The sequence below is a fragment of the Typopeltis vanoorti genome, chromosome 10 (genome assembly GCF_054136105.1).
Source record: "Typopeltis vanoorti isolate ZY-2024b chromosome 10, IOZ_Tvanoo_1.0, whole genome shotgun sequence".
NCBI classification, from domain to species: domain Eukaryota; kingdom Metazoa; phylum Arthropoda; class Arachnida; order Uropygi; family Thelyphonidae; genus Typopeltis; species Typopeltis vanoorti.
In genome coordinates this window covers 95,704,447-95,728,858 of record NC_143558.1, presented here as the reverse complement: position 1 = coordinate 95,728,858, position 24,412 = coordinate 95,704,447, and the positions used below count along the sequence as shown (strand labels likewise).

Sequence of the window (24,412 nt, the reverse complement as noted above, 5' to 3'; positions counted from 1 at the left end):
CTTCTATAAAGTCCCTCTTTCTTGACACTGTCCATTTAATTAGATGATCAATCTGCCAGGCATATGATTCACAACTTAAAAATTTATTTTTGGAGATAGTTATGTATTTCAGTTGCACTGTCTTATTTGAACTTTCCAAATCCAATACTCTGGTCTCCAGTCTTAGTTTTCTCATGTTACTTGATTATCACCATTTTCAGAATCTAGCTAAGAAGCCTTTGTGAGTCAACTCACTTATTATAAGAATTCAACTGACCAAAAAAAAAACTGTAAAACAGTTACACAGCTGTAAATTACATTCTTAAAACTGATATCAGAATATACCTACCAACCATCTGGCATTATAGTCCATTGTGAGCCTTAGCCTCCTGTACAGCTTTCCTCCGCAATCGCCTATCCTTGCCTAATCTTTCCCATTCTTTCACTTTCATAATAGTCAAGTCTAGGATTATGTTATCAATCTATCTTAATCTTGGTCTTCCTTTTTTCCTTGTTGCATGTATCTTCTCTCTCATTCTTCTTGGTATTCCTAACATTCCTTGGTATATGAACCTAACAATATCTTCATGTAGTATCTGACTAATTTCTTTGTTATATCATATTCTCCATACACTGTTTTCTTCAATAGGTCCATAAATTTTTCTTATAATCTTCCTTTAAAATTTCCTCCAACTGTCTTGGTCTTTTTCACTAAGAGTGTGCACTCTGCTTCCGTATGTAACCACATGTCTAATGAGCATTTTATATATACGTATTTTAGTGTTCTTATTAGCGTACTTTTAATCATGCTCATATTTGCATAGTATGCTTTATTACCAGCTTGACTACATTCTTTAATTGCTATGGTTGATTGTGCCTCATTATATCTCCTTGATACTTAAATCTGGACACCCCCTTCAAAACTTTTTTTCCCAACTTGTAGATTCTGTGGTTTTTTTATTTCCGAAGTTGGCATCACCATATATTTAGTTTTATTTACATTGATCTCTAATTCCATAATATTAGTTTTTCTAAATCCACATTGTTTATTATACACCTCAATTAATCGTTTCTTAGTTCTTGATACGATGACTAGATCGTCAGTATAAGCACATAATTGACTTGATTTATTAAAAATTGTCCCTCTTTGATGTAAATCTTTAATTGTATGATGTAAAGCTATGATGAATAATGTTGTTGATAGTGCATCTTCTTGTTTTACACCTTTATTAAATTCGAAGGGTTCACTAAATTTATTATCTATTTAAATTTTACTTTTGTTTTTTCCATTATCATCATTACTAATCTGATTAACTTTGGTGGTATCTCTAATTTTTTTATAGTCTTTTGTAGACTATCTTTGTTTAGACTGTCAAATGCTTGCTTAAAGTATATAAATAACATATGTAAGTCTATTGCATGCTCAAAACATTTTTTCATCATCTGTCTGATAATGAAAAGTTGATCAATGGTACTTCTATTTGATCTAAATCCTCATTTGTATTCTCCTGTTTTCTTTTCGGTAATTTCTTTGACCCTGTTATTTATTATGGATGTAAGAATTTTATAAACTGCATTAAGTAATGTAATATCCCTATAGTTACTACAGGCAAATTTACTCATTTTTTATAAATAGAACAGTTTATTCCAGCAGTCTGGCATTTCTTCCTTGGACCAGACTGTCTAAAATATTATTATTATTATTATTATTATTATTGTTCCGGGAAACTCCAAGGAGTCGGCAGACTCATCGAGGGAGGCCCTAACATCATGTCAAGAACAACTATTCAACATTCACACAGTATCTATCATACCTTGCCTTGAACTCATTCATGGTCGTAGCACCCACAACAGACTCTGGAAGCTTATTCCACTCATTTACCACTCTCCAAGTAAAGAACCTAGCTCTAACACCCTTGTCAGCCACGCTCTTGCCCAGCTTCCATGCATGGCCCCTAGACTTCCCGCCACCAGTCATATTTTCAAAAATATTTTCTGGATCAATCTTATAAAAACCCTTCAGTAATTTGAATGTCTCAATCATATCACCCCTCCTTCGCCTATCGTCCAATTTCTGCAACCCACAAATCCTCAACCTATTCTCATAAGGTTCATTCCACAGACCTGCTATCATCTTGGTCACTCGTCTCTGGACCCTCTCCACTTCCTCCCCATCACGAAGAAACCCTGGTGCCCATAACTGGGCACAGAAGTCCAGATTGGGTCTTATCAAGGCTCGATACAGAGGAACAACAACTTGTTCGTCTCTGCATGTTAAAGTATTTTTCAGAAGCCAAGTGATTTGGTGAGCTGTTTTAGTTACTTTTACAATGTGCCCCCTAAACTTCAACTCCCTATCCACCAACACTCCCAAATCCCTGGCCTCATCCATCTCCTGGAGTATGGTTCCACCTGCGATATACTGCTGCTATTCTTTTCACCCCAAAGTGCATAACCTTACACTTTGCCACATTAAATTGACATCCATTTTTCCTAGCCCCGTCCTCCAAACTATCCAAATCATCCTGTAAAATTTGACATCCTGTGCACTCACAATTGCTGTACCCAACTTTGCATCATCAGCAAACAAGTGAACACTTCCTCTCAGATCCTTTCCAATATCATTGATGAACAAATTGAAAAGCAGTGGTCCAAGAATAGAGCCCTGTGGCACTCCACTAGTCACAAGACGTCTTTTAGACTCCACTCCTGAATAAACCACTCTTTGATATCTCTCCTTCAACCACCCTCCTATCCATCTTACCAACCCTATATCTATACCTATCTGCTCCAGTTTACTGATTAGGGTTCCATGTGGTATCCTATCAAAGGCCTTGGCAAGGTCCAGTAGTATCACTGTAAACCCGTTACCCCTATCCAGTTCAGCCGTCACTGTGTTATAAAACGTGAGCAAGTTACTGAGGCATGATCTACCCTTCACAAAACCATGTTGTCCCCCATACAATATCCCATTTTCATCTATACAATCCTGTATTCTTTTCTTGACTAATTTCTCTAAGACCTTGACAATGATTCCTGATATGCTAATCGGTCGGTAATTTACAACAGCAGTCTTGGAACCACCTTTATGCAGTGGAACTATTTTCCCCTCTTTCCACCCGCTCGGGACTAACCCAGACCCGACACTCAAATTAAACAAAATGGTCAAAGGTACTGACAATTCTTTAGCTGCTTCTCGTACAACACGAGCTGGTATACCATCCAATCCCACAGATGTATTGACATTGAGGTTATGCAATAGACTACTCACCTCCACTTCATTAACCACAATTCCCGTATAATCTACTGGTTTATTCGTTTCTGCAATGTCACCACCTGGATGATATACTCTTGCAAAGTGCTCACTCAGTATATCAACTATCTCAACTGATTAAGTTACCTCCCTACCTTCGGCATTCTTAAAAATCAATCTGCCATGTACATTTTTCCTTTTACTTGCTACATATCTAAAAAACTGTTTAGGATTCTCTTTAGCCTGCATGGCCAATGTTCTTTCGTAATCGTTTTTTGCTTTTCTTACCACACTCGTCACCCTTCTGGCCTGCACTTTATACCGTTTATGTGCCTGCCGGTCACCCTTCTCCTTAAATTCCCTCCATAGTTGTTTCTTTTTTTGCAGCTCAAGCTTAATGGTGTTATTCATCCATTTAACCCCTACTTGATTTATTATTCGGACTCTAGGTATACAGTCAGCCATTGCTTCATGCAAGCACTTCTTAACTACCTCCCATGCACTATCAGCTTCTAGTCCTTGCAGTTGTACATGCCATGGCACTGAACCAATCAAACTCCTAAGCTTGTCATACTTTCCAGCCCGATAATTCCACATGTACCCTGTCTTAATTGAAAATTCTACACCTTTAGCCACCTCCCAAGTTAAGACCCTATGATCACTCTCACCGATTGGTGGCAATGTGGTCATATTTGTTACAGCCAAATCCTCAGATGTAATTACTAGGTCAAGCACTCTCTGACCCCTAGTATTTTTCATTACATGCTGTCGCAGATAGTTATCCCTTAATAACCGCATAAAATCCAGTTCCTTCCTTCCGTGTGTCCTCTCCTCACTCCAATCAATGCGACCATAGTTGAAATCTCCCATAATAATCACCCTCCTTCCACCCATTTCTTCTATTTGCTTGTGCATACTGTCACCACCATCTTTTCCATCACCTGGTCTATAGCAGCACCCAATTGTATATTTAGTTCTGCTAGCCACAATCTCACACCAAATGGCCTCAAATGTGCTCTTTTCTCTATCCTGCAATTCAACTTCTATTCTCCTTGGCTGGAGCTCATCAGCTATCATCAACAATACTCCTCCCCCCATTTTATTCTCTCTGTCATTCCTGAACACACTATACCCATCACATTCAATCCCACTAGTTATATCATCTACAGTCAGCCATGTTTCACTAATACCTATAACCTGTGGTCTGGAAGTGCCAACCATGGCCAGAAACTCTTCCTTCTTGTTCCTAATACTCCTAGTATTAGTTTACATGAATTTAAGACCCTCATTAGCCCCAACCCTACTTTGATGCCTTATATTAACTATCCCACTCAGATTCGTTGTCCTTATTTGCTCTGGCATATTATATTTATTCTTACATTCAACTGCCTCCATAAGGACTGTATATCTACTCCCCCCCCTTAACAAATCTAGTTTCCCTGAATTTGCACATCCACTACATTCAGCAACACTTTCTCAAGTCTTCTTACACCGTAACCATTCAAATGCAAGCCATCCATCTTATATAGATCCTTTCACCCATCAAACTCACTCCACACATCCACAAATTCCACACCACTCGTCATACATAACCCACGCATAAAGTCATTCGCAATTATGGCCCTCCTTTTAAACATTTCACTGTCATACCGTGGCAAAAGACTAATCATTCTAACTCTCTCACTCTTTTCTTTTGCTACCTCAAACAATTCATTCAGGTCTTCTATCATTTCCATTTTATCTCCTTTCAAATCATTCATACCTGCCACAACAATCATTTCTTTCACCCTTTTCCTTTTGCTCTCTAATAGACTCGGTTACGTCCTTTATGGTCGCACCAGGTTGGTACGATTTTGTCAAATCCTCTACTAACACACCTCGTACTAATGAGTCTCCATACAGCACCCTATCCTTCATTTTGTTCATGTTCACATTCATACGTCTATTTTTCCTGTCATACCTTTTATTATTGGTTGGTTCATTCAGTCTACTTTTGTTCATGCACTCTAGCTGCTGTTTTGCTCTTTCTATCGCACTATTCAACAACGCGATCTCACTCAATGCATCTATCTCACCTTTTTTATTCTCTGAGAAACCATTTATACTATCATTCACACTTTCTACATTCACACTCTCACAATTTTCATGTACAACCTTGCCGTTTCTTGTCATATCCCTATTTCCTTCATTCTGAAGGTTGACAAAAATATTACACTCACGATCCGAAATACACTTCAATTCCTCATTCTCCCTACATTTTCTACACACATTCAATCCTTTATTATCATCTAACCACACTCCGACCGCACTCCACTTCACAGCTAATATATCCTGTAGCACCAAACGTATTGAATCCCCCTCCGTGTTTCAGTAATTCTGCAACTATATTATCTTCTCCCAGTGCTTTATTATTTCCCATTTTTTGTAGTTTAGCTTCAATCTCACTAATTGTTGGTAGTTTTATGGGGGCATTCTTTTCTGCATACGGGCCCTTTCTTATTTCTAATTGAATATTTTTCCCAATTTCTTCTCTATTTAATAAATCCTTAAAATATTCTGCCCATATCTCTAGTATTTTCTTTTCCTCTCGTAGTAAATTTCCTTTCTTATCTTTACATGCACTGATTCTTGTTTGAAATCCTTTTTTCATTTTTTGGACTGCAGCATAAAATTTTCTACTTTCATTTTGAGGATTAAGTTGTTCTATTTCTTTTATCTGTTTCATAATCATTTTCTTTTTCTCTTTTTTAAGTATATTATTTCCTTTTCTTCTAAGTTCATTATATCTCTCTTGATTACTTCTAGCTGCATCATTTGTGCTCTAGTTCTGTTCTTCTCTTGTATCAAAACATTATTCATTACGAATTCTTTTCTTTTCACCTATTGTTCCAGCAGCCGCTTCTTTAATCACATTTTTTATTATATTCCATTCTCCATCAATACTGTTGAATCTATCAGCTATGTTATTTTCAGTTTTACTTAATTTGGTATTCAAGTTATCCTTTCTTTTAAGCTTACACGGTGATCCAAATGCATTTTTGAAAATTATTCCAAGGATCTGGATGGCACACATTCAGCCTACCTAATATATAAGATCCAGCATAAGTAACCAATCTTCAGCTAGTATTAGAAACCATTCCATACCAACTGGCTGGAATGTACAAGTATAATCATGATGTTAATATATGTATATAGATAGATACATGTTGTTGCACCCAATAGGACTTTAGCGTTGATGTATAATTTTTTTTTTTCCACCAGAGGTCAGGCCAACAATTGTTGTAACGGTTGGTCAGTATCTTTAACAAACCAGTTTGTTTGTAGTGTAGCTTGTTTTCTGTGTATAGTTGTATGCTCCAGAAGATGACCTTGACATAAAGGTCGAAACGTCGAATGTAGATTTTAGTTATATTAAACTAAAGTTTTTATTCAAACACAGTAGTTGTCTCCATAATTTTCAAAAGTGTATTCAAGTTATCTTGGTATTTCTTTGCTTCCTTTACATTATTACTAAGTATATGTCCCATAACCTAGTCTTATTTTTTTATTTTTCTTATTTTTAAATGATTATAATCTTTTGCTTATAATCATTTTCACTAAATAATGGTCACTGTCACAATTAGTACCTCTACAGCTCTTGACATCAATGACAAAGGAGAAATGACGTCTCGAGACTAAAACATGATCAGTCTGGTCTATGTCGTTCATGCCTAGTATCCTCCAAGTTCCCAGGTGAATTACTTTATCTGTGAACGATGTGTTTCTTATGAACAATTTGTTTCTGATTGCAAATTGCATCAGTAAATCACCATTTTCATTGTTTTTATCATGTATCATAAATAATCCTGCCACATGCTTTTGATATTCAGCTTTCCCAATCTTGGCGTTAAAGTCTCCCATGATTTATAAAATATCATACCTTTGTATCTTACAGCAAACTTCATCAAGTTGGTCATAAAATCCATTTTTATCAATTTCTTCTTTCTCTTCAGTTGGTGCTTGAGCTGAAATGACAGTAATGTTTCTAATTTTCTTTTTAGTCTTATTTTACATATTCGGTCACTAATAGTTTCGTATTCTAACATACTTTTCCACATTTCTTTGCTTAATATGAAGCCAGCAAACAACTGACCAGTTTATTCATTGGGACCATTATAAATAAAACTATAATGTTGTTTCTTAATTCTCCTCTGTCATTGCCATCGCATTTCTTGTAATGCAGTGAAGTCTATTTTATATTTCAGCATTTCATTATCAACTTCATTCATCTTTCCTATTTGTTTCATTGTCCTTACATTCCATGTTGCCATTTTGATATGCCATAATGTATAAATATCAGAATATATTTATACATAATTTTAGGAGTTATTCTAATTGGGTTGGTACTAGTAACATGCTTAAATAAGCTTGCTACTACAGCCAACATATCAAAATATCTGCACACATTTTCATTTCACATCCCGAACAAAATGCCACTAACTAGTTTATCTATTTTTATATAATTTATTTATTTAATATATTGTATTATTTTTTGTATCCCACAGATAACACAACATTTTAAAAACTAATTGGCTGTAGTATCTTAAAGAGTGAAGAGCTAAAGCAAAGACCCCTCCATGTGGGGGGCACCTGTTCGTGGTGGAGGGGACCTCCCAGTGATGTTACTGGCCCTTTTCATTCTTCCTATTTTTCTTTGCTTTACTTCCCATATTCTTGGCTCTGCTTTTCCTGAGTCTTTATCCAGACCACCATCACTGGGATCCAATGGCATGTTTGCCGTGTGGTATGACCTATGGACATCCGGAAAGGGTGATTTTCTGGTAGTCTTGCACTATTTTGGCTCCTGCTTCGGCAAGACATGCGGTCCTGGATGGCTCAGCCAGGAACAGTCAGCTAGTGGGCTTGCCTGCAAAGGTCAATGGTGTTGCAGTAAGCCTCTCACCACACGGTCCAGGGTCGGGAACCTAGACCTGCTGTAGTGCCGGTATAGCGTCCAGGGTAGCCCTGCTGTTCCACTCCTGAGCCAGCAGTCTTTGCTTGCTGGGTAGTGGGCGTCCGTGTGTTGATCCGTGGTAGGTGGAGACCTCTGGTGCCGAACTAAAAACTACTTGAGCACAAATCCTTCATCCTCAAATGTTGCAGGGACCCTAACTAAGTCCCAACCAAGTACTGATACCGTAGATACAGCATATGGAAATAGAAGCAAGAAACAAAAGATATTGGATACCAACATAAATGTACCAGCTTCTTTAATCATTCATGCAACAGGTGAAAAACCAATTGGGAAAATGTCACTTTTCTTTATTCAAAAAGGTTTAGAAGGACTGGCAGGACCTCCCAAAACTGTTAAGAAATTGAGATCTGGTGATATCCTCGTGGAAACACTGTGTCAGTAACATTCTGAGAAACTACTGAGAGCAACGACAATAGGTAGAATACAAATTGCAGTAACACCTCATAGAACACTTGATTCCAGTAGAGGAGTGATATCAGAATGGGATCTCCTTGATATTCCTGATAAGGAGATATGTTCAGAGCTTAAAGATCAAGGAGTGATGGGTGTGAGGCATATCCTAATATGTAGGGATGGTCACCTCGTTTCAACCAATAACATCCTTACTTTTCATACACCTAGGCCTCCGACATCTGTAAAAGCAGGGTATCTCAGCTGTCTTGTTAGAATGTTCATCCCTAACTCGCTGAGATGCTTTAAATGTCAGAGATATGGACATGCCCAGACTGCCTGTCGTGGTTCTACTGCCTATGCCTGATATGGTAGTAAAGAACATGAAAAAAAAATCTCGCTGTGCAAAAAAAGCTGAATGTCTCAACTATCAGGGAGATAATCCAGCTTATTCTCGTGCATGTCAGAAATGGAAAGATGAAAAAGAGATGATACAAAAAATTAGAACAGAACAAAACATGACATATCAGGATGCAAAACGAAAGCTGGCTACCATTACACCTGTTCTGAGATCCTCTTATGCTGGAAAAGTAACAATTAAAAAAGTGGCAACAGCAACTCAAACATGTATGTCTGTTCCACCATCTGATAATTTCACCATACCTGAACTTTATGATCGCAAGTGCTTCTGTGTTGAGCGCATTAATCACAAGACCTATGGCATTACTCCAGAGACAACTTCAAAAATGGTCCCAGTCAATGTCAAAAAAATTATGGCAGAGATATCTCAAAGATAAACCACCAGACACTTGCACAGAAAAATTGGATACCTCGGTACCCACTGAAATTAAACTAAACCTACCAACTGACCCCTAACATATTTCATGTTTTGAACACTCTACCAGAGAAAGAGATGGACACTGGCCATCCATACTTCCCTAAAACAATAGATAAATATAAATCTGCCAAAGGTAAGTCCTAAACCTCCCAAAAACCAGACAAGTCACTAAAATCAAGACAATAGGAAAATTTTTACAATGGAACTGTTGTGGGATTCGCCAGAATATTGATGATATCAAAATGATGTTGTAGAAACACAAACCTTTCTGTTTCTGTCTACAGGGAACATACTTAAGACCCAATGAGGACTGTGCCTTTAGGAATTTCACTGTTGTACGTAAGGACAGAACTGGAGATGTGCTCATGGAGGGGTAGCTATCCAAGTGGGCAGTCATATTCTTTTCCACCATGTCCAGCTTAATACTGCTCTGGAAGCAGTAGCGATTCGGCTCTCTGTGGAATTTCTTGTTACAGTATGTTCAATTTATTTACCACCGAGTGCTGAGTTAAATGAAATTGATCTTGACAATCTTATCTTGCAACTGCCTGAACCCATACTTTTGATGGGTGACTTTAATGGTCACAGTACTCTGTGGGGTACTGCCAACACTAACAGATGAGGTCGAATTATTGAAAGAGTCCTTGATAATAATAATAACCTCTCCCTTTAAACAATAAAGTTAATACTTTCTTTCATATGTCTACTCGTTCATATTCTGCAATTGCAATTGTAACATCAATTGCAGAATATGTCTACCCGTTCATATTCTGCAATTGATGTCTTTGTAAGATACTAGAGAAAATGTTGTAAGATACTATAAGTCTTTGTAAGATACTAGAGAAAACGGTTGATGCCAGACTTTTCTGGTATTTAGAAAGCAACAGTCTTCCTCTCCAGTACACAGTGTGGTTTCCATAGACATCATTCAGCTTTAGACTATTTGGTTTGTTTAGAAAGTTGTATAAGAGATGCATTTGTTAAGCAAGAACAGCTTGTTTCAGTTTTTTTTGACATGGAAAAAGCTTATGACACAGCCTGGAGATATGACATATTAAAAGACCTCTATAACCTAGGTCTCAAAGGACACCTCCCTGTATTTATTAAAAACTTTCTGTCCAGGCAAACTTTCCAAGTCAGAGTGAGAAGTACATTATCTCGACCGTATCATCAAGAATAGGGTGTTCCCCAAGGCTCTGTCTTAAATGTGACCCTTTTTTTGCTATTAAAATTAACTCAATCATTGAACAGCTTCCTCCCACTGTAGACAATGCTGTATATGTTGATGACTTCACGATTTACTGTCACTCACGTAACATGAGAGTAATTGAAAGACAACTTCAGCAAGCAATTGATCATGTCTCTGTGGGCTCTTAATAATGGGTTTAGGTTTTCAACAGAAAAAAGTGTCTGTGTACACTTCTGTCGAAAACGTACTCATCACCCAGATCCTGAATTAAGAATGGGGCATGCTGTTATTCCAGTAGCTACAGAAACCAAGTTCTCGGGACTCATCTTTGATAGAAAACTTACATATCTAGCACATATTCGTCAACTAAGAGAAAAGTGCAAAAAAAATGTGAACATCCTTCACACTCTATCCTCTACTGAGTGGAGTGCTGATCGAGCTTCATTGCTCCATCTTTATCATGCACTTATAAGTTCAAACCAAGTCTATGGTTCTGCAAGCCAGAGTAACCTATGATAGTTGGATTCCATCCATCATCAGGGTATACGGATAGCTACTGGTGCCTTTCACACATCGCTCACTCCAAGTCTTTATGTTGAAGCAAATGAACCGGCTCTATCACTTTAACGGAAACAGTTATCTCTTAATTATGTCATAAAAATAAAATCTCTCCCAGGTCATCCTACATGGACTAGTATCTTCTCTCTGCATTGGAAGCTCAATATCACATGTCAAACTGCTATATATCCTTTTGGTATGCGTGTTAAAGAAACTGTGCAAGCTGTTGGTATAAATGTTGACAACATTAGCTACACTAAACATAACAGCATCCCTCCATGGCAGGTTTGCACACCATCTTGTAACCTCTCGCTTTGTCAGCTACAGAAATCTTATACTCCATCATCCATCTACCTGCAATTGTTTAATGCACACAGAATAGCACACACTGATTTCTTACCCATCTATACTGATGGTTAACTAATATCTCTGTTGACTGTACTGCTGTGTTTCCTGACATTATTATCTCAAATCAGATCTCACCAGACTGCAGTAATTATACAGCAGAGTTAGATGCCATTCAGCTTGCACTTGTGCATATAAAAGAAAGCTGCTACCAAAAGTGTATAATTTACACAGACTCATTGAGCTCTTTACAGGCTATCTCCTATGTATAATCCACATGCAGTACTTTATGAGGTGCTACACCTGTTTCACAAAATGAAAATCCTTAATTTTGATGTTCAGTTCTGCTGGATTCCCAGCCATATTGGAATTAAGGGAAATGAGGCTGCAGATGCAGCTGCTAAATTAGCTCATACCTTCTCCACATACTGTTTGACAGTTCCATATATGGACAGCTTATAAGATCAAAGCTAATTGTTCAGTGGGAGTCAACATGGCAGGAAACATTGACAAACAAATTATATGTCATTAAACCTGAAATTAAGCACTGGCATTCTAGTCGATGTACGAAGAGAAGGGAGGAGGTTGTTCTTGCTAGGCTCTGCATAGGTCATAATCACCTTACGCATTCTATTTACTGAGATCTGATGACCCTCCCATATGTGAAAAATGCAATACACATCTCACTATTTATCATATTCTGGTAGAGTGTCAACAATTTACATGAGAGAGGAATGAAATTTTCATCTATCTAACCAAGCCATATACACTCAGGGAAATGCTACAGACTCAGGCAGATTGCAAGATGTTTTTAATATTTTAGAAAGAATTAATTTGTACAAACACATTTGACCATAAATTTGTTTATATGTAAATACTGTATTGCTTAACTTTTATACATACATGTTATTCATTAGTTTAAATTTTGACCAATTATGTATTACTGTAGGCCTTGATCGTGTATATTTGTATCACCCTGCTGTAATTTTGTTAATATGTAAATACCATAATGCTAAACTTAAATTTTGTACATATATGCTGTATAATAATTCCTTTCTGACTCTTTATGTCTTAGTGTAATAACATTTATTGTAATCTTACTATATGTAGATACTGCTTTCCTTGACTTGTTTTGTATATGCATATGTTAACCTGTACTGTTATCTATTTATGTGCTGCTGAAACCTCTGCAGTAATTTTGTTTATATGTAGATACTGCATTGTTTAACGTAAATTTTATATATGCGTTTTATTTACTAGTTTATTTTTCGACTAATCAATCATGTATTGCTGTAGGACACCTTGTCTATTTGTTACCTTCTAGTAATTTTGTTTATATGTATTGCTAAATTCTGTTTATACTGCATTGCTAAATTTAATTTTCATCCATGCATATTGTATAATAATCCCTTTTTGCCTATTTTGCATCTGTTATAATTTTACATATATGTAATAAAAACCGTGATCGTTCGGATTAGCGAATTTCCCCCCAAGAGACAACAATAACTAGCATTTAAGAAAAATAATTTTTTTTCCTTAAATTAAATTATTTTTCTAAACTAGCATTTAGAAAAATAATGAGATCCTAATGGTACATCAATTTAATTCTGTAAATAAATGAAGAAACTAATAAGAAAAAAGCTACTGTAATGTACTGTACTGTAATGTAAAACTTAAAATATAATACAAGTTTATTTTAATAAAAAATGTAGTTTGTATATATCTGTATTGCGGAGGATTCTGATTTATTAAAATTGCATAGTTCAGTGCATAACTTAATTTGCATAAAAAATATCACTTTCTTGTACACATCACAAAAAAAAAGTTTCACAAAATAACACACAAAATTTTTTTTTTTATTTCTCTGTAAAAAAGTCACTGATTTTCTTTTGCTTCTTGGAAGCTAAACTTTTTTCGAATGCTTCTTCTCGGAGTTGCATTAGCAATAAAATTTTGTGGAATGGCATATCATTTTGCTTAGCCCATTCTATACACATATTAAAACTGTCAACTGCCTCTCCATGTCTTTTTCTTCGAGTTCTTTATCGTCATCATCATCTTCTAATTTATTCTTTATCATCATATTTATAATTTCAGCATCTGATTTGATTTCGAATTCACTTTCGGTTCTACATGTAATCCATTCCTTAACATCTGTTGTGAAATAGCAACATCTGGATTTATATTTTTAATTAAATTATGCACGTTTTGAATTTCCTCTTTTTGTATATCACCGTAGTTATCTTAGTAAATTCTAGAAGGCCACAATTTTTTCCATGATGCTCGAATTGTTTCAGGTTCGAGGCTTCCCAAGCAGCAGCAACTGAGAATGCTACATCCTTCAAATTTATATTTTTTATTGATGTGGTAACATCATGATTTTGGGAAATTACATTTTTAAAAGCAGGTCTTTACGATCTTTTAAGTTAATGGATTGTATTATGTTCTGATCCATTGGCTGCAACAATGTAGTACAGTTTGGAGGCAAAATAATAATATGTAATAAATAAAACTGTTTTTTCTTTCAAACCGCAGTTCGGATTACTGGAGGGTTCGGATTAGTGAGATACCACTATATTAACTTATATCGTTAACTATTTTTGTATTACCGTAATGACCTCTGACCTTATGTGTTTCTGTGTCCTCTGCAGCAGTTCTGTTTATCTGTAGATGCTGCTTTGTGGAACTAGATTTTTGTACAGACATATTGTTTACAATTTTCTGTAACTGCTTATCTATAGTTGTAACCTTTAGTATGGTTACAACTATAGATAAGCAGAGTATGACCTGTGTTGTCTTTGTGCCAAATAAACTATAAAGCAAACCTAAAGCAAAGAAAAGTCTCCCTTTCTTATTGTTTAACTAAATCATATGAACCTGTAGTATTCTGACTGTGACATGAACTTCTAAGAGGTTTGGGACTCTTAGATATTGCAGTTTATGTTATGTGAAAGCGATCTATAAAACTTATTTTCTTTCCATAGCTACCTCTCTCTGTTTTGCTGAAAAACACATATATACTCAAGAAGTGCTAGCAGTGGTTATGCAGCAGTTGATGGAACAGAATCCTCTGCCTACTCTCCTCATGAGGACAGTTATTCAATCATTATCGCTCTATCCTCGACTGATTGGTTTTGTCATGAATATCTTGCAAAGACTGATAATAAAACAGGTAAAGAATAAATGATATTATTTGTCATGGTAATGATAAGAATAAAGCTAAAACATGTCTAGGAAGGTAAAACTGTTTTAACAATACTAACTTTCTTTACTTCATAATCCTCCATTAATACTACTGTACTGACTTAGGGATGCATTGAACTGTGATTTGGCTGAATAACCAAATACCAAATATTCAGTTTGGCCAATGCATACAAGATCAAATTTTATTAGCAAATTCTTTGAAAAAAATAAATAAATAAAAATTACACTAACTGAAAACTGATAAAAAAATTTTAATGCATGTATGAGTTTTGTTCAAAATTTTTTTCAGAATGTTTAAATTTTAATTCAGCATGTTTTGGCTAAATTGCTGGATGAAGAAAGATTGAAAAATCTGTGTAATAATACTTAAGCATGTAACCATATAAAAATGCAAAAATAAAAAGAACATTTTTATTTCAGAGCCAAGAGGTTTTAATTTGGCACCATGAGATGCTAAAAGGAGTATATTATGGATCCATCCATGTTTTATAGCCAAATGTAGAAAAATTGACCAGAGTATATGAAAACATAACTTTCTTGTAAGCTCTTTGGTAAATTTTTTAAACTTTAAGATTTTCTATATTTGATTATAAAATACTAATAGATCCATGTATCTTCCATTATTTATCTTATTTATTTCAAACTAGAGTCTCTCATCTTGGCTTATGATGAATTTAACATTTTGTCATAGGATTGCTATGGTATATTTTGCAGAGGCCTGTAAAATTTGAAGGTTTCTGTATGGGAATGTGATGAGAATGAAGTGTCATTATACCTATTAGGCCAGTGTGCTACTATGCTGAGTCCTTTAAATACGCAGTGCCAAAATACAAGCGAAGGCAACTCTGATGCCGAAGGTTATGTTCTCATAAGCTCTGGTAAATTTTTAAAACTTTTATCCATAACATTCTCCATTTCATTATAATAAAACTGTCATTCAATTTTATAGCAAACATTTATTTTTTAAAAAATGTGCATTGCATATATTGCACTTAATATGTCAAATAACAGAATAAAAATATTAACAGGATGTTTATTTTAAATTGTGAAATATACAGAATAATTATGGATTTATCAATCAAAATGAATTCATGATAAATTATCGAGTTGAAAAGAATTTTTTTTTTTTTGAAGTTTTTTGGGAAAAGCTTACGTCTGGTTTTTTCATAAATATTGCTCCTTTTGAAAAAACTCTTTCAGCGAATACGGTGGAAGTTATTATTATTATTATTCATGACACCTCCAAGGCGTCTGAAGACAGGAAGACACCTATTGTACAACTCTCTGTCTCCACCACTACACCGAACCTCTACTACCAATCATCTACATTAGTGCCATCTACTGCCCACCACCACAGCTAGTATTTTTTTTTCTGTAAATTGCGTGTGTTCTGAAGGGCCGATTTGTCTGTATGCAGGATGAAAAAGTATATAAGGATTCCTCCCGTCATGGTGAGAAGTTGGTGCCAAAAGAAATTTTCTCTGAAAAACTGTACTGTAGAATAAGTTTCTCATTAGCCTTGGAAATCTTTTTTTAGATTATTCATAACTTGAAATAAAGTTTGTTTTGGTGAATTTAATTTAGATTCTGACTACTTACAGATTCTTGCATTGTTGTTTGATATTTCAGTTTCATTTTATTATATAAATTTATCACTGTGCATATGTTTTTTACATGATTAATCATAGCTGTGTGCATCCTTTTCTTGTTGTTGTTGTTTGTTTGCATATCTTACAGTTTGCAAATTTTGAATCTTCATATAAATCATAAAACTTTCAAATATTCTTTATTATTATTTATGGCTAAAACTGCATAATATAAACTAAAATAAAAACACCAAAGAAAGTGCCTGTAGCAAGTGCAACAAGCCTTTGTATGAAGTGATGCAAAAAAATTGGAGGCATATCTCGATTCATTGTAGGTAACAGGATTTTTTCTGCTTCATCCAGCCAAATATTGAATCTCTCTACTGATTTTGCCAAAGCCCAGTATCTGAAAAAGACAGCTAATACAAAAGCAAAACTGAATATTCAACACATCCCTATTGGTAATACATTTGTTGCTCCCAGTGATTTCAAACACATTTCTGAGATTTTCTTTTTGCTCATCTGGCATTAATTATATACAAGTGTTTTTTTTTTTTTCTTTGTCTGTGTGTCAACTGTTAATTTTTATAGCATCATTTTTCCATTCATGTGCCAGATCATCATTTTTTAGATTAATTGGGACAATTGAAAGAAATATTCACCACGTGAAAAAAGGATATTGTGATCCCATAGTCAACTTGTTAATCCTTTAATCATTAAATGTTATTTCAGTTTCAAACTTGCATTATATTTTAGAATTAATTAACCCCCTAGAACACCATAACTGCATAAAGATGACACCACCAAATCACATAACTCACATTCTTTGATATACTGTTTCCCAGAGTTTGTTAGTTGAAACTCCTAATACCTTTGGGTGACATTTAGCAAGTAAGTACAACATTTCTCTTTTGGTCTCCTATTACTGTGACACTTGAACAAATTGCAGTTGTCTGTATTTATGAATACAGGTAACCCTCGTATAACGCGGATGTTAGATTCCACAAAAATGCTGCGTTATATAAATCGCATTATGCGAGACTCATATCACATAGAAAAAAGGTTCCGAAATCGTTTTTCTTTTTTTTTTAAAGATTACATAAACAATGATATATCCAACAAAGATATGTTTTTATTTAATTCAGGTAATTCATGTAAGTTAAGAAAACAAATAAACTATGAAACAAATACATAGTATAAAATTATAAATTATACGTAAACTTCATTGCACATAATGCATAAATGTTTTAGGCAAAATAAAATAACGTGCATATTTTAATTGTTATTACTGTCTTCAAAACGAATATTTCATACATGTTCTTTATTTACGAGTGGCCAGACGTCGTCATCACTTGAAATCTCTTGGACAGCATTTGTATAATTCTCATTGCATACTTCAGTTGGTTTAGTTATCAAGAAGTCAGTAATAAGACCTTGCTTACTACTATGCTGCAATTTTTTTATAAGTTCATAATATGGTGCTAAACAAATATCCAATTGTCTCGTGAATTTTCCGGAGCGCTCCATTGAGAGATCATTATCCATACAATAACTTTCTTGCCAAGTCCAATCCTTCTTCTAATTTCTTTAAACTGAATTCTTTAACGGATTCATCGCAATCAGGATCTTCGGGAGAACTTTCCCCGCCATTTGCTTCGGCATCATCTATTAATTGTACCAGTTCCTCCTCATATAAATCTATTTCCCCATCAATTGATTCACTAATTTCGTTTTCAACCATATCGAAAGTGCTCTAAGTGGCCATTACTATAAAAATATATTTTTTTTACATAAAAAAAAGCATTACATATTGTATGTAACTCACCAAAAAATAAAGTGCTCAGCTTGAGATTAACACACTTATGATTTTTAATGTGCTTTCCTGGCAGAAAACGAAGACAAATTTCACCAATAAATACTTTATACGGTAAACAATTCGCATACGTGCGTGCTAAAGGGTATTTCCCATAATATAAATTCGCTACTTATAACTACATGCATGATACGGGCAGATGCAAATTTAACAAAGATAAAATTTGATTTTTAAGTCATGTGTTGAAAAATATATGAAAAGATAAAGGGTTACTGCAATTTGTAGACTGCGTTGTATAAGTACCGCATTATACGAGGATTACCTGTATTTATCTTGACAGTAAATCTTATGTTTTATCTTTGTACCATACACTTCAAACCAAGTAATATTTATCAGCACTTGAGAGTCCTCTTGTTGTATTTTATATCTGAATGAGTCACTTCAAAAGCCTCCTTAATTTTCAGATGTACACTGGTGTCCAAAAGTTAAGGATGAACTACATTTTTACCTGCACATGAAAAAATTTTCACGACTACAAACAAATGTGGACATAAATTTCTTGCCAGCTTACTAGTAAATTATATTACACAACAAATATGTTATAAATTTTGTAGAAATGAAATTGCAATGTGTTTTGTAAATTGGTAAATAATTTATTTATTTCTATTTCCTGTAGGTTTCTATGATGGAAATACTTCAATAAGATTTCTAATATAACTACAGTATGGAGAAGAAAAAAAAACGAATAACTCCATTTGTTTCCAACACTTGTAGCTCAGTGCGTCCATTAGGCATAATGCCTCCGCACACTTGACCCCCAGCTCTACTGTATCTATCCCTTTCAGGAACATTCTCACAATAGTAAGCAGTAACACTTTCACGCCAGATCAGATGTGCCATCTAGAATTGAAGGAAAGACTAAAACAACTCTCTCTGTAAAGAGTATGTTAGTCCACTGTGCCGTGTCCAATTTTTTGGATACAACACCTCTGAAAACGTGATCTACAATAAGATGTGAATAAAGGGATGCAGACTACAGGCCTTTGATCTTATGGGCCAACTTGTCACATATGTCTTGCCACAGTTTGTCAAGATATATGTCTGCATACCTGTGCTTGAATGGAGCAGACGTGCAAGTTGACCTGCCATGGTGCATAGATTTCATTTCACTGTTATAACCAAAAACCTGTTTTCATGCTCCATGGTAAAGCTAGGGTGACTGTTTAGCAAATGTCTGGAACACTTTCCATTGGTTGAAATGCTGCCCAGAGCCTGGATGCAATGCAATATGAGATTCCAAACACTCTTGCAATATCAGTAATTCTGTGTCACTCTTCAAGGTTTCCAATAATTCTTCCCCATCTAAAATCATCTAGATTATGATGTTGAGATATTACAAGACAGCTTCCTTCAAACAGAATTTGCTTAGTGCAACCTTTTGCCTTTTATCCTGTTGCATTCAATTCAAAAATTTGATTGTGTACCTGCTTTCTACTTGAAATCGTCAGTTATACAAATTTCCAAAAACTGATACATCTGTATTTGCAATTTGCAGTTCATTCTTAAGTTTTGAAAACCACTGTAATTAGATACAATATATGGCAGTTGGTTTACTGCCATAGAACATTGATATTCTTCATTTGTAGATGCAAGTCCCAATTAGTGAGGTCTTTTCTTTTGCGCATCCTAATAAAAAGTTCTTCAAATAAGCCAATGAACTGAAAGATTAGTTTAACATCAGAGTACCTCATGGTACCCAGAATATATAGCACCCCTAATCCACCAAGCTGGATATATTGTTGCTCCCAATTGTTGAAACTAGATATTGCCTCTACTTTGAGTCTGTTTAAATATTTAGTTCAGCTACTACTCCCATATGTTGATGACAGAATCATACTTCAAGAATTCCAGGCATTTCATAGCAAAGGACAAGAAATCTTGATAGCATGACAACTCTGTTTGTCATCAGGTTTTTCACTAATGACCAGGGCTGAAATCATAAGGAGTAGGAGCTCTTTCCACTTATACACTCACTATCAATCCATTCATGCACTGCTTAGATAATACATTCTTTCAGTTAAACAGAAAATACTAGGAACAAAAAAAAAAGGGGGGGAGGTTGCTAATAGGTTCAAAAATTTTACTGCATTACACTAACATATTTATGGAATCCTTCAAAATATCCTTCCAAAAGTTTTTGGATTGTATCACATACAACCAAGACTATGAATCTGCTATATACAAGGATGGTCTGAAAAGTTCTCAACCATAGATGGCAATACTATCGGCAAGTTTTTTTTTTTCTAAGTTGGTACATCTGTAATAAGCATCCATGTGAAATTGCAAGTCATTCTATCAAGTAGTTTGTTTTATACAGCTGTCTGAAACAAAAGTGTTGTCTGTATCCCTTGAAATGGATAAAATTGAGTATCGTGCGGTTATAAAATGCTTTGCAAAAGAAGGTTTAATGCCAAAAGAAATTCATAAAAGTTTATTTATTATTATTATTATTATTATTTGACACCTCCAGGGAGTCCAAAGACTCATCGAGGGAGAGTGTGCCAACAGCATCGAATGATTGAACCCCCTTCCAACTACTAACCGTGCTCAAACTTGTTTAACTTTTTGTGTGAGCCATTAGTAGCAGAGGCTCTACCAATCAACCAACCTTTGCTGGCTGGACACTCTTCTCCTTCGTTTTTGACAATTAAGAAATGAGCTTCTGAGTTTAAACGTGGCCGTAAAAGCCTTGAAGATGATCCACATGAAGGATGTCCAAAAAGTACAACACCAGAAATCATTGATCAAGTACATGATATGGTATTGGATGACCGGCGAGTCAAAGTGCGTGAAATTGCTGAGACTATATGTATTTCAAAAGAATGTGTAGGATATAGTTTGCATGAAGAATTGCACATGAAAAAGCTTCGCACAAGATGGGTGCTGTACTTGCTGACAGCAGATCAAAAACACATTCGCATGAAAATCTCTGAACAATTCTTAGAGCGTTTTAACAAGAATAAAACTGATTTTGTATGTCGATTTATTACTATGGATGAGACTTGGATTCACCATTACACATCAGAATCAAAGCAGTGGACAGAAGCCAGTTGTTCAGCACCAAAGAAGACAAAGTCGGTTCCATCAGCAGGAAAGGTCATGGCATTGGTGTTTTGGGATGCTAAAGGCATTTTGTTTATTAATTATCTTGAAAAGGGTAAAACAATAACCTGAGAATATTATTCCAATCTTTTAACCAGACTAGATGAAAAAATTCGTGAGAAAAGACCCGGTTTGCAGAAGGAAAAAACATCTTTCATTTTGGCAATGGGAAAATTAAGGGACCTGCACTATGATTTTGTTGGAACATCCACCCTATTCCCTAGATTTGGCTCCCTCTGACTTCTATCTCTTCCCAAAACTAACTTGCAGATCTTACTGACAGGATAATGGTGCTGGAGCATTGCTGGAATAAACGTATTAGTCTTAAGGGAGATTATGTTGAAAAATGAAAATAATTTTGAAATTATAAATTCACATTTTAGTTGTTATGCTGAGAAATTTTCAGACCACCCTTGTACATGATACTTAAACATGTTAATATATTCTGTATTAGTTTACACTTGAATTGGATTCATTGTGTACAATTAATGGAAACAAAAACATATATTAGAGCAATTACTTTACTTTTAATTAAGAAATAACACACATTTAAGAAATAGGCCTTTATATTGAGGTCATCATCAGGAAAATATACACATGAACAAGACACGAGCTACACGACAGTTTACCTTACATAACAGTAAGCTAAATCTGCTTTGTTAATTGTCTGTTTTGGCCTAACCTCTGATGGGGGGGGGGGGGGATTATATATATGTGTGTGTGTGTGTAAAATAAATTAAATAAAATTTTTAAAAAAATCATTAAATACTTTTTTTTTACATAATACGTGTAATAACATACAAATGATTCGGAATACATCAAATGCATCTTTATAGTGCTGTTTGTCTTAAGATTTTCTTTTGTTTGGTTCTGCCATCCTTTTATGGATCCTATATTTTCTGGTCTTCCAGATTCTTGGAATTACTGGAAAACCCAGTAATTTTCTTGAATTTTCTTTCCAACCAGGTTTGGTGCAGTGTAGAGACATAATGCCTTTCCAGTTAATTCTGTCACATGTTTGGAGTGCATGATCTGACTGGCATATGTTACCATAGTAATTTGATGAATAATTACCAAGAAATTTGATATAGCCTTTGTGTTCATCTTTTCTTGTTGGAATTGTGAATCCTGTCTCCTTTATGTAGGGTAAGGAAAGAAATGGGATCTTTGAATGAGTTGAGTATATTTTTTAATTTTGCAGAAGATGGGAACGTTGCCTTAATATTGTATTTCTGTAGTGTTTTATATATTTTTTCCAGTATTCCCCTACTGTTTGGCATTTTTGTTGCATTATTGTATTTTCATTGCATTATTATTGAGGATCTTGTGAACTGCTTTTTGTTGTTGCCATTTTTTTTATAAAAATTTGGCTAAGGATTTCATATTCCTCCTTCAATGCCTGTATCTATGTTTGATGGTGCTGATGGTTTTTGTGTTGGATGATGGCATGAATCTTTGTGTATATTGGTTTGTGTATGTTTGCATTAGCCACAGCCTAAGGGAAGATGTGTGTCTAGAAAAGGAAGAGAGTCATTGTTTTCAATCCCAATAGTAAATTGGATATGTTTGTGTTGTTTGTTTAGGTGGCTTAGGAATGTATTTAATGTTTGATGGCTGTGGGACCAAATGGCAAATTATCATCGTGATATACTTGCTAAATTGAGAGCTCATTGCTCAAAGTCATCCATGTAAAAGTTAGCGGAGGGACAGGTAATGACATGGCGGTACCTTCTTTTTGCAGGTAGAAATTATTTTGCCACACAAAATACCCAGAGTGAAGTACGTGGGCAAAGAGGGCAAAGCTAAATCTGTCTGATACCTGGCAGAAATTTGTCCTGTATGAGAAGAATCATTCATTGATCAGGACATTTGTGAAAAGTGCCATTACATCAAGGCTGACTAAGTAAATCTTTGCTGTTGAGTATGATGTTTTTAATTTTGTTTATGAAATATTGTATTTTTTATATAGAAGGGAAGAATGACTTACCAACTCCTAGAGTGTAGCCACTACTTTCTTGTCTAGGTTATAATTGGAGCTGTCAATTCCTTCTATCAGTCACAGTTGTGTGTTTGTTTCGTGTATTTTTGGTATGCCATAAATTCTGAAAGTGGGCATAATGAGGTAACAGCCTTTTAATTGTTTCCTCTAGCCAAATGATGACTGACTTCATTAGTTCTGGTGTTGTCTTTTTGATGTGTTTTGTCAGATTGGGACATCGGATTTGTTCTCCTACATGACTTTTTCCATCCAGGCATAAATACGGAGCCCTTTGGCTGAAGTAAGCTTCTTTTTAAGCTAAATGCAGTTCACTATCACATTTCTGCTCTATATTTTTTCACCACAGGTTAGCCTAGCATGAACGATTAATAAAGCAGATTTTGCTTAGTTTTGGTGTTGTGTAATTGTTCATATGTATGGTTTCCTGATGATGAGGAGCCTTTATGAAGGTTTTTCAATCAGAAGTGAGTTAGCCAGTCTCATATGGAAGTAGAGGGATTTTTCTCTTGGAAACTCAGGTTTTTCATCCCTCAGAACAGGCAAATTGGCCATTGGAACACATGCAATTAACATACCTAATATACTGGCCTTATAATCCTTGAGTTGCTTCAGCTGCAAACTTAAATAAACCAAACCTGATGATGACCTCAGCATACATGATGAAACATTAAGTGTTATTTCTTAAGTATATGTAAAGTAATGGCTTTGTCACATATGTTTTTGTCTCTTTAAATTATGCACAATGAATGCTGTCCACCTTGTAACCTTGAAAGAAAGACTTGAATTGGATACCAGGTATTTCCTATTCCTGGACATTCCTCATTGTTTCTCTCTCTGACTAGAGAGAGAAACAATGAGGAATGTTAAACATGCTATTTACATGAAAGGATATTTACATCATCACCAAAAGGTGATGATGTAAATATCCTTTATATTGTAAATATCCTTGATGATGAAAAGAATAACCAGGAGCTGGCTTACCTTGGAAAGACTCTAATACAAAATGATTATAACCTTAAGGTAGATAAAATTCTTTGCACTGGTTTTAAAAACAGACACAGGTTTTTAACAATCATAAGTAC

General features: G+C 35.1%; 1 protein-coding gene across 2 annotated transcripts in view; it reads left to right on the top strand.

The window, feature by feature from the left end:
• Positions 1 to 24,412, top strand: part of Sym (symplekin scaffold protein) — a 649,809-nt gene that overhangs the window by 577,256 nt on the left and 48,141 nt on the right. For both annotated transcript variants that reach the window (XM_090398863.1, XM_090398864.1), the window contains one exon: positions 14,551 to 14,738. In XM_090398863.1, the coding sequence (XP_090254989.1) occupies positions 14,551 to 14,738 (188 nt within the window). The remainder of the gene's footprint in view (positions 1 to 14,550; positions 14,739 to 24,412) is intronic.